Below are 17,891 nucleotides of genomic sequence, written 5' to 3' on the forward strand. Positions count from 1 at the left end.
AACAATACCCGCAATTCCCTAGTCAGCCCCCAAACTCTAGTTTAGACCCGTTTCTATCTCTGAAGACAGACTCTAAGAGGTTGATTTCTATCATTTATAGAAACATTTTTGCGGTTAATCCAACCAGACTGGACTCACTTCGAACTGTGTGGAGTCAGGACTTTGGGACTGATATCACTGATGATCAGTGGGATCATATGTTAGATCTGGTACACGCATCTTCTATATGTGCAAGACACTGTCTACTTCAATGCAAAATCCTACACAGGAGCCACTACACCAATGCAAGATTAGCGAAGATTTACCCAGATAGGGCTGACTCATGTAACAGATGTAAATTATCACCGGCAGATTACATGCATATGTTTTGGTCATGTCCGAAATTGTCTTTATTTTGGTTGGGGTTGTTTGATACGCTGGGGAGGGTTTTGGGTAGCACAATTGACCCCGACCCCCTCACTGCCCTCTTTGGAGTACCACGACACACTGGGATGCCTAACACTGCGAAACGAGTTATAGCCTTCACAACTTTACTCGCTAGGAGGCTCATCCTCCTCAAATGGACACATACGCTTCCGCCCACACACAATAGATGGATACATGAAATCCTATACTGCATTAAGCTGGAGAAGATTAGGTTCTCCCGTCGGGGTTCCTTGGAAGCCTTTAACAAAACTTGGCAACCTTTTGTTGACCACATTCACTCACTCAGCATTGATGAAGAACCTGAGGACTAACTAGAAAAGCTGTGAGCAGAATAAACCCCCCCCCCCACCTACCCCCCTCCCCCTTCCCCGAGTGAATGAGTGTGTTTGTATGTATGTGTATTTTTGTCCTATTCTTTTTTTTTTTTTGTTTTTTTTTTTTGTTTTGTTGTTTTATTATTCTTTTTGTTTGTTTATATATCTTGTACACTGTCCTTATTTGAGTTACGTGATAATGTAAACCTTGATAATTGCTTCATTGTTACTGTCATTTATGTGTTGAAAAATTAAAATTCAATAAACAGAGTTGGAAAAAAAAAAAAAAAAAAGATCTTTTTTCCTCAAACAAAACTTTGCAGTGACAAATTGGATAAAGTGCGCACGGCGCACTACACATGGTGACATTATTATGCGCACCTCCACACAGATGCAAACATGGTGTCAGCGCATCAGAAACACAGATGAAAACACAACTAAACATTAAAGGTGATGGCGCACCCAGAAACGAATGAAAACACGTCTAAACAGGTGGCGGCGCAACAGAAACCCAGATGAAAATGCAGCTAAAAACATTAAGGTGACGGCGCACCTACAAAAAAGTAAAAAAATAAAATAAAAAATACAGCACCATAAAGCATGAACTATAAAAACACCATCAAACTCAGATAGACTAACCGACCACACGTTTCAACTAGCAGATAGCCGATGCTACAATAAAAACCCCAGCCAGATCTGGCGTCATTAAATTAAATAAAGATGTTCTTGCCTATTTGACGTGAAGTCTGTGCCTCCCGTTTTGTCAAAGTCCCGGGCCAGTCCCCTCAGCCTCTGGTCTGTCATCAAACCCAGCACGTACCAAAAATAAATCCTTCAAAAAAAGGGTATGCACAGTGCGTACAGGATTCCGGCTGCTGCGCCGCTGCATTATATACAGTTTAATGCACTGGTAATATGCGCACGACTTGATCTTTTTTTTTTTTGTCCCACTCTCGCCTCATCCCGTCTTTTTTGGTCTTCATTTGGCTCGTTTTGAGATATGTTTTCAGTGTTGTCTTCCTCATTGACCTTGTGCTCGGGTTCAAATTGAAATGGCTGAACAGATGACATGTTTATCCTCTGGATTATCTCGTTGAACAGTCAAAACAGTGTACGGGGGCCAGCAGGTGCAACCGTGTGACGTCACTACCCAGAATGCATTGCGGTGTAAACAACAATGGCGACCTACGAGTTAAATTATATTTTCAAATTTTATAAAAACGAAGACATCAAAAAGGTTTTTTATATCACATTGTTATAATTGATACCAACATTTATCTTTTAAGACCTACATGTCTTAATACGCAGGGTTCCCTTTAAAACTTTAAGTGACTTAGCAACTGGTGTTATTTTGGGTAAAGTTGTGATTGACAAGGAATAAGTGTTAATGTTTGTATTCCGTTTCTGATCTTGTTATCTTTTCTTTTTCTGTGATCAATTAGATTTTACAGCGTTCTCCCACAGGGTGCCCGAGCTTTTGTTGGAATGAGTCCCTGCTGGCAATCTTAGCGCCTAGACCCGCTCCATATCAGGAGATGGAGATAGTAATAAGACAGATGGTAATACGTAACACTTTATTAGTTAATTAGTATTTTAAAAGGGACAAAGACTTCTTATGCAGACTTCACTGGGTTTTACACATCTCCTCATTCGGCGACAACCACTCCTTTCCGTCAGCTCCAGCCCCACCAGCGGCACCTGCAACAAACCAGAACTTTATTTGCCTGATGAAAGTGATTAAGATTTAAGGTAAAAAACAAAACAAAGAAAACCCAACAATTGTGGAGTACAGTTCATTTCACACTGAGCGGGGCGAACAAGTATTTGATACACTGCTGATTTTGCAGGTTTTTCAACTTGCAAAGCATGTAGAAGTCTGTAGTTTATAATCAGAGGTACTCTTCAACTGTGAGTGATGGAATCTAACAAATCCAGAAAAATCACATTGTATGATTTTTAAAGGAGCTGTATGTAAGAGCAATAATAAAACGAATCATAAAATTACCCTGATATGTCAACAGACATTTAAAAATCATGTTCATTTCAAATACTTATGTCACTGACAACAGCACTCAAGCCAGGATATTCCAGTTTAAAAAGAGGAGTTGCAGCCCTCAACTGATGTTTATGTTGTCATTTTTTGTTTTGGTCTGAAGCTCCACCCTCCACCTATCTCCCAATCACCAAGTCAGTATTGTTTCTGAAGCTCCACCCTCCACCTATCTCCCAATCACCAAGTCAGTATTGTTTCTGAAGCTCCACCCTCCACCTATCTCCCAATCACCAAGTCAGTATTGTTTCTGAAGCTCCACCCTCCACCTATCTCCCAATCACCAAGTCAGTATTGTTTCTGAAGCTCCACCCTCCACCTATCTCCCAATCACCAAGTCAGTATTGTTTCTGAAGCTCCACCCTCCACCTATCTCCCAATCACCAAGTCAGTATTGTTTCTGAAGCTCCACCCTCCACCTATCTCCCAATCACCAAGTCAGTATTGTTTCTGAAGCTCCACCCTCCACCTATCTCCCAATCACCAAGTCAGTATTGTTTCTGAAGCTCCACCCTCCACCTATCTCCCAATCACCAAGTCAGTATTGTTTCTGAAGCTCCACCCTCCACCTATCTCCCAATCACCAAGTCAGTATTGTTTCGGCATCCGGGTTGCCAGCTCGGCTCCAATTATGGCAGCCATGGCAGCCTACGTTCCTGCTGCATTCTGCAGCCTACCTGGCAACCTCTGGTCGGGGGGAGGAGGGGGAGGGTACACGCCGCTCAACAATATTTTGAAAGTGACTGCAGTACCAGTTTTGGACATTTCTTACAGACGGCTCCTTTAAATAAATTAATTTGCTTTTTATTGCATGACATGAGTATTTGATGTTCAGAAACCTTTGTTAGCGATAGCAGAGATCAGACACTTCCTATTACTATTGCTTCTTTGAGACTGTGGTCCCAGCTCTCTGCAGGTCATTGACCGGGTCCTGCTGTGTTGCTCTGGGCTGTTCCCTCACCTTGCCCCTTATCCTTGACGCCCCCACCAGGAGAGATATTGCTTGGAGCCCCACACCGAGGGAGATTGACTGTCATCTTGAACTTCTTCCATTTTCTAATAATTGCAGCAGCAGTTGGCTAGTGTCCTGTAGCCCATCCCAGCCTTGTGCAGGTCTACGATGTTAACCCTGATGTCTTTACACAGCTCTCTGGCCGTCGTGGAGAGAGTGGAGTTGGTTTGACAGAGTGTGTGGACATGTGGTTTTATACAGGAAACCAGTTCAAACAGGCTGTGAGTAGAGACCAGCAGGGCTTCTTAAAGAAGAAGTAACAGGTCTGGGAGAGCCACAACTCTTACTGGTTGGTAGGTGATCAAATACTTATGTTATACAATAAAATGCAAATTAATTATTTAAAAACCATACAGTGTGATGTTTATTTTAGAGTATTTACGATAAAAATGACTTCTACATGGTTTACAAGTGGGAAAACCTGCAAGATCTGCAGTGTGTCAAATACTTCCCGCCATTCTCAAGACAACTCTGTTGTATTAGACGCTATATAAATAAAATTGAATTGAATTGAAGACAGAGGAGTGGAGACGGCGTGTTGCCAGAAGGCGTGTTGCCAGACACCACAGTGACGTTGATGTTGACGTTTGTGCAATTACAGTACCGGGACAAAGGAAAGAGAAAGGGTTTCTCACGTGAATTTTTAACATACAGAGGCACAATGGAGCTCCAGTTTGTAACCAGGAAGCAAGTGCAGTGTTTTAACTCAAAATTTCAATTGATTAAAATATAAATACCATAAAATGTACAAAACCAATTTAGAAAAAAACAAAAAAAACTTTTCCCCAAATACAAAACGGTTAAATCCAATTCATAATAGGTATTTTTTTTATAACTTTTACATTTCTACAATTAGAGGGCAGAGCATTCAGGAGAGAGGCAAAGAAATCCTTCCCCCCCAGTCATTTTATACTTTCTAAATTTGTCTTTCAGCCCATTACAATCCAGCACGTATCATCAATGTGCAGTCAGCATACATAAATCCTGATGAAACCAAGTTCTGTAGAAGACTGTAGTGCAGCGTGATTTTAAAGTTCAAGAAAAAGCCCATGTTGGTGCGTTAGTGCTCCCGTCACCTCAAGACCCGGGGCCCCACTTCCCTCCCACAAACACACCACATTTATCCCAGCCGTTACCGTCGTCTTGCTCAGCCGTGTCAGGAGCATTGGACACCTCTGACAAAAACAAACAACTCAGGTCTTTCTACTATACAGGATGCTTCCTTTTCTTTTTTAATTAGTGCAACATACAGCATATTCTACCTAATATTGCAGGTCAGGCGTTGGGTGTAGCTTACCTGGAAGTGTTCCTAGGCCGGAGTTATCAAAGAACTGCTTGGGACAGGATCTGGACAGCAGATCGGAGCTTCCTTCGGAACTGAAGAAGCTGCTCTTGGGGGACTTGGTCAGCGAGACCGTCGGGGAGTCCAGCGTGTTCCTGGGGGACCCCAGCACCTTCAGGGGGGACCCCAGCACCTTCAGGGGGGAGTCCGGGGCCCTCTTGGAAGCAAGCAGGAACTTTTTGGTTGGGCTCATGAGGTCGGTAGGGTGTGCAGTCATCTGGAAGTCTCTCTTGGTGGGAGTGCAGGTGGATGAAAGCTTGTCCAGATCAGCTTTGGTCTTCACTTTCAGCTTGATGGCTCTGTTCTTCCACTTACTGATTTCTGCCTGCTGGCTAGACACCAAGCTGAAAAAGAACGGCAGGAAAAAAGTTGGAGCGACACTGGACCTGGTGAACCGTAACTGATTACATTTCTTCAGGGGCTGTTTTATCTCAAAAAAGGTGACGTTTTCTCCGAGGATTGTGTCTGGTTTTGTTTTGTCACCAAACCATAAGTTACAGCGGAGAATATTTAATTACGATCTGGTTTAATATGGTACATTAACTTGGATAATGCCCTTTGCTCTTTTCAGAGGAATACATTAAATATTCACCATGTAGGTTGGGGGAAGTATGAGATATATATATATATATATATATATATATATATACACACACACTTTTTTTTTTCCACACAAACAGTTGTGTGAAAAAGTGTTTGCCCCTATCCTGATTTTTTTTCGCATGTTTGTTGCACTTAAATCATCAAAAAATCATCAAAAAAATTGAAATATTAGACAAAGATAACACAAGTAAACACAAAATGCAGTATTTAAAATGAAGGTTCTTATTATTAAGGGGTAAAAAAAATCCAAACCTGTGTGAAAATGTGATTTACCCCCCATATATATATATATATATATATATATATATATATATATATATATATAGATAGATAGATAGATAGATAGATAGATAGATAGATAGATATAGAGAGACTTTTTCCAGATCTCTTGTCCAAAGGTTCTTTGGCTGAGCCAGGACGACCACAAATGTGTTACCATTTACGTGTTAAACAAAGCTAGAATCAAAACACTTTTTATATTTCTTGACATACATTTATGAAAACATGGCTGACCAGCGCATGAGCTCATTCTACAATGTTTTCATTTGATTTTGAAATGACACTTTCAACAGGTTTCCAATGTTGAATCCAGTCCCCGTTACCTTTCTAGCTCAGTGATTTTTAGTTTAAGATGTCCAACTTCCTCTTCCAGCTTGGTCTTTTCCATCACAACGCTGCTCTTAATGAGCACGCCTCTGGGGTTGGTCAGCCTGGCATGAACATCCTCCCCCTGCAGGACTGATAACAACGAGACCATTTCAATACTTTACTCTCACTGAACATCAAACATTAAAGCAACACTAATTCAGTCAGACAAAGGGATGTGTAACATTAATGGTTTCATGCATCTGTTAAAATGAAGGCCTTAACTCACATATCATGTTTATATTAAGCTTCTTCACAGTCCCATAGTGTTGCCCTCCTGTGATAATGTTTTTGTTTACTACAAACTACTACCACACACACACTCTGCCTATGCCCAGAACCAATGCATTGTAAAAAACAGTAATGTATAGAGCAGTCACACACTGGAACCATCTCCCCCCATGTATAGCTGCAATAATCAAGATGTCAGGTTTTAAAAGGAGACTGAAGCAGCTGTGGTTCAGAAGGAAGCCATGATCGGTCCTAGGTACAGTATATACTGTGATTATTGTGCAAATTGTATGGATATTATAAATGTAATAGTAAATATATTCTAAATCAATGTAGGCTATTAGTGTATATATAGTATAGAAGTATGAGTATGTTATGATATGTAGTATATTTATACTACTATAAATAGAGGTATGGGTATATTATAAATTATAAAGTTGTTGCAAACTATTTTGCTCAAAAGTGGAACAGATCTGGTGATAGTAGCAAATATTGTTACTTAAGATGTGGATGGTTGGATACTTAATCTTTTATTTTTGTTTCAATTTATTATTTCAGGAATTCTAGTGAATGTTTTTCACCCTTTTTGAGTTGTACGGTATTATTGTTCTTTTGTATGTCTATGTGTGGACCCCAGGAAGAATAGTCTTCCCACGGTGAAGACTAATGGGGATCCTTTTTAAATAAACAAATAAACTATACAATTTACACATGCACTTAAGTGAGGTGCACTGCAATGTTCATTGAACCCAGCTTGCTGTATTCTCCATTGCTTTAAACTTCCATCACGACTGACTCACACGAGACTGAGATTACAGACAGAAGAGATGACGTTTTTGGACTGCGCTCATTTTCTACTTTCATTTATTGGCACACGGTACAGAAGTTGGCAATATCCTTCCAACTCTTTAGGGCAGCTGTATTGCAGCACCACTGACCAAACAAAAACACATGACTTCAACACTGATCTTTAAAAAAAAAACCTTGTGATCAGGAGCATGAACTTGTAGATCTGTCTACATTTGATAGTGGCTGAGGAAAATAGCTGTTCAGAGTTCTGAAGCAAATTCAAATCATGGTGATTCAGAAAACAGACAGGAAGCCCATGTTCATCATGTGACTGTGGCTTTACTTACCAGAATCCTCTCCTTGCTGCTGCGACTTCCTCAGAACTTCCTTCAGCTTCCGAAGTGACTGTTCCTTTTCACTCAAAAGGTGGTTCATCCTTTGTATTCTGAAACGGAGAGAACCATAGTCAGAAAGCATCCATGTATAAATAAATAATCTTGCTCTCCTCCAAAGCCGAGGATGACTGGAAGGCCATGTTAGGAAGAATCCATTGGGCTCTTACTTCTTTTCATTTTCCTCCACTACTGAAGTGAGCTTCAGCTCCATTTTGAACAGCTTGTTCTGCAGCTGCTCCATCTCTGCTGCACCGGGTGGTACTCTTTTCTGGAAAAATGTGCAATCACACAACACAAAAGGATATACGTTTATAATCAAAGCTGATGCTGTCAACACTCATCCCAGGTGCAATTCTGATCCCGATTCACATCCATCAAGCAGCACAATAGTTGTTTTAAAAACTCCTGAGTCCCTTTTAGATACTTAAGCCCAAATCTTCTACTTGTGAGTGCTCAGTGAGCATGATGTTTTGCTCTCCTTCAGTCTGCTGTTATTGACTACCCTCCTAAATCAGCCATGTGCCACAGTGAGGAGGACGCTTGTCTCGTAACTGAATCCCGTCTAAGAGGTTGACCCCAGTGGGGACTGATGCCTGGGCTGGGTTCATGTCACACGTATGTGAATGTCCCACCGTCACTTCAATTGAGGTCTTCCAAGTGCTGGAAATGTCAAAGTTTAGGTTTCTCAGACTATAGAGCAGGGGTCGGTAACGCGGCTCTTTAGCGCCACCCTAGTGGCTCCCTGGAGCTTTTTCAAAAATGGTTGACATTTTTTTTCCTTTTTTTCTTCCTATTCTTTTTTCCTTTTTTTCTCTTTTTCCTCTTCTCTTTTTTCTCTTCTTTGTTCCTTTTTTCTTCTTTTTTCCTCTTTCTTCCTTTTTATTCTCGACATTTCGACACTTTTCCCGAGATTGTACTTCAACATTAATCTCGACATTTCGACTTTTTTCTCAAAATCTTCCCCCAGTTATAATTAATACAGATACATGCAGCATGTGTTTGTCTTTATTCTAAGGCTGATACAAGACTTCATTTTTTGCGGCTCCGGACATATTTGTTTTTTTGTGTTTTTGGTAAAATACGGCTCTTTCAACATTTTGGGTTGCCGACCCCTGCTATAGAGGGTATGCATTGATGTCACTTCCCCACTGTTTACTGATTATGGGCTTAAACTAAAGGCAGTTGGACTTAACAGTGACCCGTACAGTTACCAAGAACCAGTGGTCCATGGACATTAATATTTGACCATGAATCCAGTTTCCTGATATTTATATGTACTTAATTTCTACACCGGGGAAATACACGAAGCAAAGCTTGAAGGCTTACAAAAGTCTTGACGCTTGGTCCTACTTCAAGGCAGGATTTGTTGTAGAAATTAAAGTGACGAGGACACCGAACTTTATGATTTGACCGTTTAACGTTAACTACCCAAAAATCCAACGTTACCTGATACAAAATGGGAACCACAAATCCACGTTTGGTGCCTGGAATCCAGTTGTTTCTGTGAATTGCAGCGATCCATTTGTCTCTCTTAAACTTATTTTTCAGCAGTCTATAAAACGATAACTCTGATTTCTTGCTAAATCTATGAGTTCAGTCGATCGCACAACAGCTCTTTCCTATTTTAGATGTTTTCCAGTTGCTCAAACTGAAAGTTTACGCTGACACTCAGTCTTTCTGACACTCAGTCTTTCCGACACTCAGTCTTTCCGACACTCAGTCTTTCCGACACTCAGTGGGCGTAACCCACTGAAGTCACATCTGTGGCGTCATGCACATTCCCTCTTTTGAGCCAGTAATCCCCTCAGACACCCAACTATATGCTCTTCAACAACAACAGGCCACAGTAGACGATCCTGGGGTCTCGTCGTACCTCAGACTCTCGTAGTTTCCTTTCCAAGGCTTGGATTGTGCCGTCCTTCTCCTCAACAAGAGCGCGGCTGTCCTGCAGCTCCGTCTGTAACAGGTGCGTGGCCTCCTTGTGGTTCGATACCCTGTTGCTTGCTTTTCTTCGTTCCCCCTCCAACTGTTCAATTTGTACATGGAGACCCTATAAAAACAAATCATAACTCACAAACTGGCAAAAGGCAGGTTTTATGGCCCCGAGAGTTTGAAAACGAGACGCTGGATAAAAAGCATGGAGAATATCTTAAGAGCTGGTAAATACAAGACAAAATGGGGTGAATATTCCAGTACAGAGCCAGGCTTTACTGGCGAGTCCATGAATGGTCAGGTCCAAGCCCGAGAAGAAAACAAAAATATGCATCATGTAAAAAAAATAAAAAGTTTTGAAATGTATATGGTGGACTTACTTTGATGTTTTCTTGTGAATGTTGGAGCTCAAGTGCCAGGTGTTGGTTGTCTTTCAGCAGGGACAGTTCAGTTTTTAGGGGAACCCCCTCCAAGGCCTTCAGCAGAGTGGAGTTCTTGCTTTTCTCTTCTCTAAGCTGAAAATCAGCTTGAACATCCAGCTGCTTTAATTCCTCAAAGAGAGCATTGTGCTCATCGATAGTGATCTGCAGGTGGTCCGTGGAAAGAAAAGATTGGGACAATATTACATACCCCTTTATATACTGGTCAACTCTTAACTAACTACAGGTAACCCCCCCTCTCCCCAATTATAACTGCAATTGCAATTTTTTTCTTGATTAACAAACTTAAAGGGGACCTATTATGAAAAACATGTTTTTTCTTGTTTTAACATATAAATGCCGCTTTTGCACTGGTACCACCTCAGCTCGGTTCTACCCGTTTTGCGCTTTCGCACTAGGGCTGAGACGTGTAGAGCCGCTCCAAGTCGGTACTTTTTTCTGTAACCATTTCAGCCAGGTTCTTTGCGGGCTGAGCAGGGACTATTTCTGACGTCACCACCCTCCGCGCCTCTGATTGGTCGGGGGGCGGGGCCGTCAGACGTTTGAATCAGGAAGCAGGAGTCAGCGCGAGAGCGACCCGCGGCTCGCAGCGATTTTATTATGAAGCGCAAAACGTCTGTTTGGTGATCCAACTCTGAGGTGCAGATGTTCATAAACCTGGTGGCTGTCGAGAAAAAATTAAAAAAGCAATGTAGACGGGCTGTTTTACTCTCAGCCGCTCCCGGCTCCAGCTGATTTCTCATCTGCGCCGACATGAACAAAGGTGTTGCGCAATCGAGTACGTCACAGCAGCTTCACCCAAACCTGCCCGCTTCTCCCCTGGCTGTGCGAAAACACACGTGGAGCCGTGTAAAGCCGTGCCGAGCCGAGTCGGGCCAAGTAAGTCCTAGTGCAAAAGCGGCAATAAAGTGGTCTCCCCTCACCCTGCCAACACAGGAAAGACGAAATCCATTGAAATTCTACAGGGTCTGTTCACCCCGCCCGACTGAATCCCCCAGTGTCATGTGACTTCTACGAGCCGTTCAGAATCAGCGCCTATCGTTACGTAACGATAGGCGCTGATTTCCATAGGTCGTCCTCCGCTGCTGAAACTACGCCCACAACTAACTACCGGCTGGAGCTTCAGCCATTGTTTAGAAGAGGTGGCTGTTTGAACAGCGAGGGGACAGTAAAAATGAGGTTTTGCATCAACAATTACTCTCATAAAAGGATCAGTACCAGCAGTACTGACCCGGCAACTGCACACGAGTCAGCGGTAAGTGACGTTATTTTTTTATGTTATTTGATCTTTGCATGGGCTAAGTATTTAGCTTAGCTCCGGAGCCCCGGAGGCCACACACCGGGACTCCTCACCGGACCGGACCAGACCGGTGAGCAGCTCCGGTGCTCCAGTGTTCCCTAACGGAGTGTTAGGGAACAGCGGAGCTCTATTAGTAATACATTTTACTTCTGTCTATGGTTTCAGATCTTCCAAGCACCTGAAGCTTCAACGACACCTTCAGAAGACGCACGGTCCTTCCTTGAGCCAGCAATAGTGCATAAATGTTATTTATATACAACTTATGTTTTATTTTTTTTAACAATAAAGTTGCCATTTGTGAAAATTCAGTGTTGTGATTTCTTCACAGTTAACATGATTCATTTGTCTTGTAACAAAAATGAAATGATGAGGAATCGGAGTAAATAACTGTGGTGTACCCGTTTAGAATTCAATTAAATCTTCCTGTGTGAAGAAGAGGTGACGAAAGGCTAATTTATGGTTCCGCGTTACACCAACTCAGAGCCTACAGCGTAGGGTAGGCGTCCATTTAACGCAGAACCGTAATTCAGGCTTTAAGATCCGTTTACACCGTGTAACTGAATGTGAGCGTCCGACTATCACGTCGAGCTGCGTGACATTGGACGCTCTCTGTCCACACTGAAACCGTTAAACTCGCGGCCAGTTCAGGCCAGGACAGTCCAATGCAAAAAAATAAAGCAATGGAATTGATTTTGAGGCAGAAGCTTCTCGCATGGGAGACGCTTTGCTACGCAGCCGCTGCTCTGCCCGGAGCGAGGCTTTGTTCCCTCCCCTGCTACACGTCATTCAAGCAGCCAATCAGCGCAGAGCCTCATTATCATAGCCCCCCCTCCCCTCAGAATGAAGCATAGAAAAGAGGCTAGAAGCGGTAAAACTAGAGACAGGGCCCACAGGCTGAATTTCTGTTCTATGTAGAAAAAACAAGCTTTAGATTATTTCTAAGACATTCAAGGCCTGTTTAGAATATACATGAAATGCCATAATAGGTCTCCTTTAATAGAAGGAGAGAAGAAAAAAAATAAAATAAATCTAAAACATGTTCAGTAAAGGTAACTGATCTGCATATAATCCCATCAATGTCTGTCCAACTAAAGTTAAATAGACCCTGTTGAACACAGTCATCTCATAAGAGCCAGCCAGCGTAAAAGTGTCCCCCACCTGCAAAGGCATGTTATTGCTTTGCATCCTGGCAGATCGGCGGGCCAGCTCTTGTGCTAGAACATCCTCCAGCTCGGTGAAGCCAGCTGGCTGGTCGGCCACCACGGCCTGCAGCTGCTGCTTGAACTTCTCCCTCTCATGGATCTCAGCCCTCAGCTGGGTGAGGTAGGAAGTCATGTTGGCCCGGAGCTTCTTCAAACTACAATCGATTTTCTGCAAACAGGACAGTCATACCGTTTCAGTATCTTCAATAAAAAAATGAAAAAAAAAAAAAAACGAACAAACAGTCAAATGAAACATCATACTGTTTAGACATTACTAGGAATGGGTGATATTTTACCGTTCACGATAAACCGTCAAAAAAATTCCCCACGGTAAGAATTTGTCATCTCGCAGTAAAAACGATAAATTCCCGTTGATGATGTTTTTGTGTAAAACTGATTTATGGTTCTGCGTTAAATCGACGCACAACATACGTGAAGGAAGGAAGGAAGGAAGGAAGGGAGAAAAGAGGAAGGAATGAAGAAAGAAAGAAAGAGAGAAAGAAAGAGAAAGAGAGAAAGAAACGAGCCAGAAAGAAAGAAAGAAAGGAGAAAGAAAGAAAGAAAGGAGCCAGAAAGAGAGAAAGAAAGGAAGGAGAAAGAAAGAAAGGAAGGAGCCAGAAAGAAAGAAAGAAAGGAGCCAGAAAGAAAGAAAGAAAGGAGCCAGAAAGAAAGAAAGAAAGAAAGAAAGGAAGGAGAAAGAAAGGAGCCAGAAAGAGAGAAAGAAAGGAAGGAGAAAGAAAGAAAGGAGCCAGAAAGAAAGAAAGAAAGGAGCCAGAAAGAAAGAAAGAAAGGAGCCAGAAAGAAAGAAAGGAGCCAGAAAGACCCGGGAACCAGAAATATGGTGCCAGGAAGTCAAAAATGTCTTCTTTTCCTTTCAGCTGCTCCCTTCAGGGGTGTCCACAGCAAGGGACCCATCTCACTCTACCCCTATGTAACCCAGTGTTAAAATGTGGTTGTGCCACTGCACTACTAAAAGAGTGTGTGTTACCCACTCTACTACACTCAGCAGCTCACTCACTTAATCACTCACACCAGGTTCCACTCAGTGATGCCACTACACCACACCCACAGGTTAAAGCCAGCCCTTTGCCACAGACAGTGAGGTGACATCACTGGCTGAGGCAGGTCTGTATGCTTTCTCTCTACAAACATTTCATCATTTCAACTAAACATCCTAACTATCAAATCTTCACATTTTACACTCCATTTACTCCTAATGACCCGCTGATATTACTGATGAGCTGATGAGCTATAGAGAATTGGTGAGTTAATCTGACTGTTTTGAAATGTTTGGTTTTGGTTATTTTGATAGTGGTTTTAAAGACTATTTTGAGTTGCAAAAACCACTGTTTGATTTGTATGATTTATAGCAGTGTTTCCCAACCCTGGTCCTCAAGGCCCACTGTCCTGCATGTTTTAGATGTTTCCTGCTTCAGCACACCGTGATACAAGTGGCTGTGTCATCAACAGAGTTGTGCAGACCTTGATGACAAGCTAATTAGGACCTTTAATTAGAATCAGCTGTGATGATGAAGGGAAACATCTCAAACGTGCAGGACAGTGGGCCTCGAGGACCAGGGTTGGGAAACACTGGTTTATAGACAGACTGTTTTGGAATTATTGTTTGGAAATATATTTATTTGTTATTGGCCTTTTTTGTGTTCAGGCCAGGTTTCTTTTCAGACCTGAATGATCTTGGATGACTTAAAACACAATGGCGAGCTAAACCCAGGGAGCTAAGCTAGCCCAGAGAGCATGTGCCAGTTTCTTACCTACCAGGACGGTCGGCCCTCAGCTCCATAACCCACACAGCCCCTCCATCACCACCCAACCAACACAATGGTGGGCTAAGCCCAGGGAGCATATGAACTATGAACTGTGACCAATGACTGAGTTACTTTGGGGTTTTGATTTTTCTCAACTGTTGCCGTTTTTTTAATTTTGGTTTATCTAATAATTTTTCAAGCATATTTACAGTGTCCAAGTGTCTCAGAAAATTTGAATATTGTGATAAAGTTCTTTTCTGTAATGCAATTACAAAAATGTCATACATTCTGGATTCATTACAAATCAACTGAAATATTGCAAGCCTTTTATTTTAATATTGCTGATTATGGCTTACATATTAAGATTCCCAGAATATTCTAATTTTTTGAGATAGGATATTTGAGTTTTCTTAAACTGTAAGCCATGATCAGCAATATTAAAATAATAAAAGGCTTGCAATATTTCAATTGATTTGTAATGAATCCAGAATGTATGACGTTTTTTGTAATTGCATTACAGAATTTTCTGAGACAGTCCTGTACTTCTGAAAGCAGTCAAACTACCTATTCCCATACAGTATATGTTACACCTATCCTCTTCTCTCACATACCTCATTTCCCCCTCCACTACATCAATGCATCTCCTCTTTGGTCTTCCTCTGGGCCTCCTGCCTGGCAGTTTAGCCTCTTTCCAATAAACTCACCATCTCTCCTCTGGACATATCCAAACCATCTCAGTCTGGCCTCTCTGACTTTATCAGCAGAACATCTAACATGCTCCGTCCCTCTGATGTTCTCATTCCTGATCCTATCCATTCTTGTCACTCCCAAAGAGAACCTCAACATTTCAATTTCTGCCTACAGTCCTTTCCTCAGTGCCACTGTCTCTCAACCATACATTGCTGGTCTTGTCACATCACTCCGGACACTTTTTTCCACCGGTTCTAACCTCATACATCATAGTCCATGAGGATTCCTGTCTAACTTCTGTCAGTCTGTCCTGACGCCGTCCCACCTCCACCTTGAGCTGCTCTGACACACCTACTGGATCATCTCTCTCTCTACTCCAGACTTTTCGGAGTACCACAGTCCTTAGCCTTGTTTCTATGACTCGTTTCCACAGTTTCATTGGATGGCACATCAAGTTTATCCCTGCGACAATTCCTCTCACTCGCTAAGATCTTGTTGAACAACAGAGTCAAAAACTCCACCTGTCCCAGACACTTCATCTGCTCCGCCAACCTGTACAGATCAGTCTCCCCCTCCGTACTGTCCACCCTAACATACCAGTCACCATATACTCTTTGTTTGGTCTTTGTCACCTCTACCTTCACCTTGTGCTGGATTTCCCAGTACAGTAATCTATGGTTTTTGGCGGGGGTTATGTTCCAAAAAGAACCAGTGATAAGTGAAATCTGCGAAGTAGCAACTTTTTTTTTTTTTTTTTTTTACAATTATACAAGGCTTCAAATTGCGGAGATCAGCCCCACCGAGACCCGGGTAATTGGATTTGAACGGGAGAAAATTAAAAATGATTATGAAAAGAGAAGTACAGTAGCACAAATTGTGACTGGTGTGTATTTCACTGCTCTTCTGATGCTGCTGCATCCTGACTCGCTCTGTAGCGTCTTTCTTCTAAAGCCTGCGGTGCAAGGGTGTTTTTTTTTTTTTTGAGAGAAGAACATAGTTATGGGTAGTTCTTTTTTTCTTCTGGGTAAAAAGATTCTTCTAAACCGACATGCCACCATGGATTATATCTGAGACTGTAATGAACGATTCATCAAAGTTCCCGTTCTTGAGCTGCTGCTGAAGCTCATTGGCCGTTCTCAGCTTGTTGCTAAGCAACCAGTGTTATTGACACAGGGAGTGAAGAAGCGGGGAGACTGTTTAGCCAATCAGAATGCAGAACACGATGCACAATGCAAATCCATGAAGCAGCGAGACGTGAAAGGTGAACCGCGTTATAGCCAGGGATTACTGCATCTCTCTCTCCTCTCTATCGTCCTTTCAGTGTGCCAATTTTTCTTAGCTAACATCTTTCTTTGTACACCAAGTCTCCTTGTCAACCTCCCTCCCGGATGACCTGCCGAGTACCTGGCCTGTGTCCCTGATCACATTAGCTGCACAGTCATCTGGAAGCCCCTCCTGGCCACCCAAAGCCTGTCAATTCCTCCATGGAAGCCACGCACCAACAGCAAGTCAAACATGTCTGTTTATGTGCTTTATGTTGCTAGAAATAAAAACTGACTGCCCTCGAAAAAAACCGAATTATTGCAGATGCAAATGCACACTTAATTTAAAATTGAGCAGGTTTTAGAAGAGCTGACTGGCAGAGCTCACCTGGAGGTAAATCTGACGTTTGTCCTCAAGTTCATTCAGTGCGTGTTTCCAGAGTGCGGCGAAGTCTTCGTCTTTGACGGAGTAGCTCGGCGCCTGCACTCTGCACTGCAGCAGGTCCTGCATTCTTTTTTCTTCAAAAGTGGCTAAATCTTTCTGCACCAACTCCTCAAACATCTTCTTGTAGCCAACAGATTGCACCAACAGTTGTTCCTGTGGAAACAAAGGGGAGGATTTTTCTGTGGATTTTTGAACAAAACCGTATATTTATATTTTATGTTCTTCGTATCTTTATCTAATATCTACCTGCATTTTCATCAAATTCTGAGTAGTCTGCAATCCCAGTTGACAAACGGCATCATAAGCATCCATGGTGGGTTTTGGAAGAGTGGTCAAATAACTGTTCTTCAGAAAACTCTGCACCCTGAGAGACTTGTCCAGGGGGGTGGAGTTATACCTGGAGGACGTGTCGATGAACTGCTGGAATTTTCCAAAGGATTCCTACAACGACGTACAATAAGTTGACCGTTATCAGAGTTGTGATGAAAGTCATCCATTTTCTTGAAGAATTGCTGTGATATTAATTAGGGGTGTTACGATACACGATATTGAGGTTACGATAACGATACGATATTATAGCAGTATTTTTTTTAACAACCTTGAATGAGGAACATATGACTGGAATAAATGGTCTTTTATTTGAAAGATACAAAACAATACTGTGTGTTTGCCCTATTGTTCCAGTTTGTAATGCTTTATAACTGTTTAAGTTTTAAAAAAGGAAGCCAGGCCAACCATTTTCCACAAACTGAACTAAAAGTAAATGTCAGGTTTGCATTATGCATCTTCAGTTTCATACAAGTCAAAATATTTAGCCACAAACTGAATAGTTTCTCTCATGTATGATTTGACTTTTTTCTTTTCCAGAAATTTAACAACTAAAATTAAATAAATAAATAAAAGTAAATAAATACATTTTTACATCATAAAAAAGATTGATTCATGCTCACCTTATAAGTGTAAGAGGAGATTTATTTTTGTTAAGGTTATTTTGGTAATTCAGGGTTCATCATTTTATAAATATATTCTTGTAGTGATTAGTCTGTT

General features: G+C 41.8%; 1 protein-coding gene across 1 annotated transcript in view; it reads right to left on the reverse strand.

The window, feature by feature from the left end:
• Positions 1 to 2,061: 2,061 nt before the first annotated feature.
• The window catches only part of cenpe (centromere protein E), a 44,454-nt gene continuing 28,624 nt past the window's right edge, over positions 2,062 to 17,891 (reverse strand). The window contains exons 48-57 of the mRNA XM_061707515.1: positions 17,091 to 17,285; positions 16,788 to 16,997; positions 12,638 to 12,850; positions 10,120 to 10,323; positions 9,681 to 9,857; positions 7,975 to 8,075; positions 7,760 to 7,857; positions 6,350 to 6,485; positions 5,100 to 5,488; positions 2,062 to 2,438 (exon numbers count right to left, since the gene is read on the reverse strand). Of these exons, the coding sequence (XP_061563499.1) occupies positions 2,365 to 2,438; positions 5,100 to 5,488; positions 6,350 to 6,485; positions 7,760 to 7,857; positions 7,975 to 8,075; positions 9,681 to 9,857; positions 10,120 to 10,323; positions 12,638 to 12,850; positions 16,788 to 16,997; positions 17,091 to 17,285 (1,797 nt within the window). The 3' untranslated portion in view covers positions 2,062 to 2,364. The remainder of the gene's footprint in view (positions 2,439 to 5,099; positions 5,489 to 6,349; positions 6,486 to 7,759; positions 7,858 to 7,974; positions 8,076 to 9,680; positions 9,858 to 10,119; positions 10,324 to 12,637; positions 12,851 to 16,787; positions 16,998 to 17,090; positions 17,286 to 17,891) is intronic.

The sequence above is a fragment of the Cololabis saira genome, chromosome 18 (genome assembly GCF_033807715.1).
Source record: "Cololabis saira isolate AMF1-May2022 chromosome 18, fColSai1.1, whole genome shotgun sequence".
In the NCBI taxonomy this organism is placed as follows: Eukaryota; Metazoa; Chordata; class Actinopteri; order Beloniformes; family Belonidae; genus Cololabis; species Cololabis saira.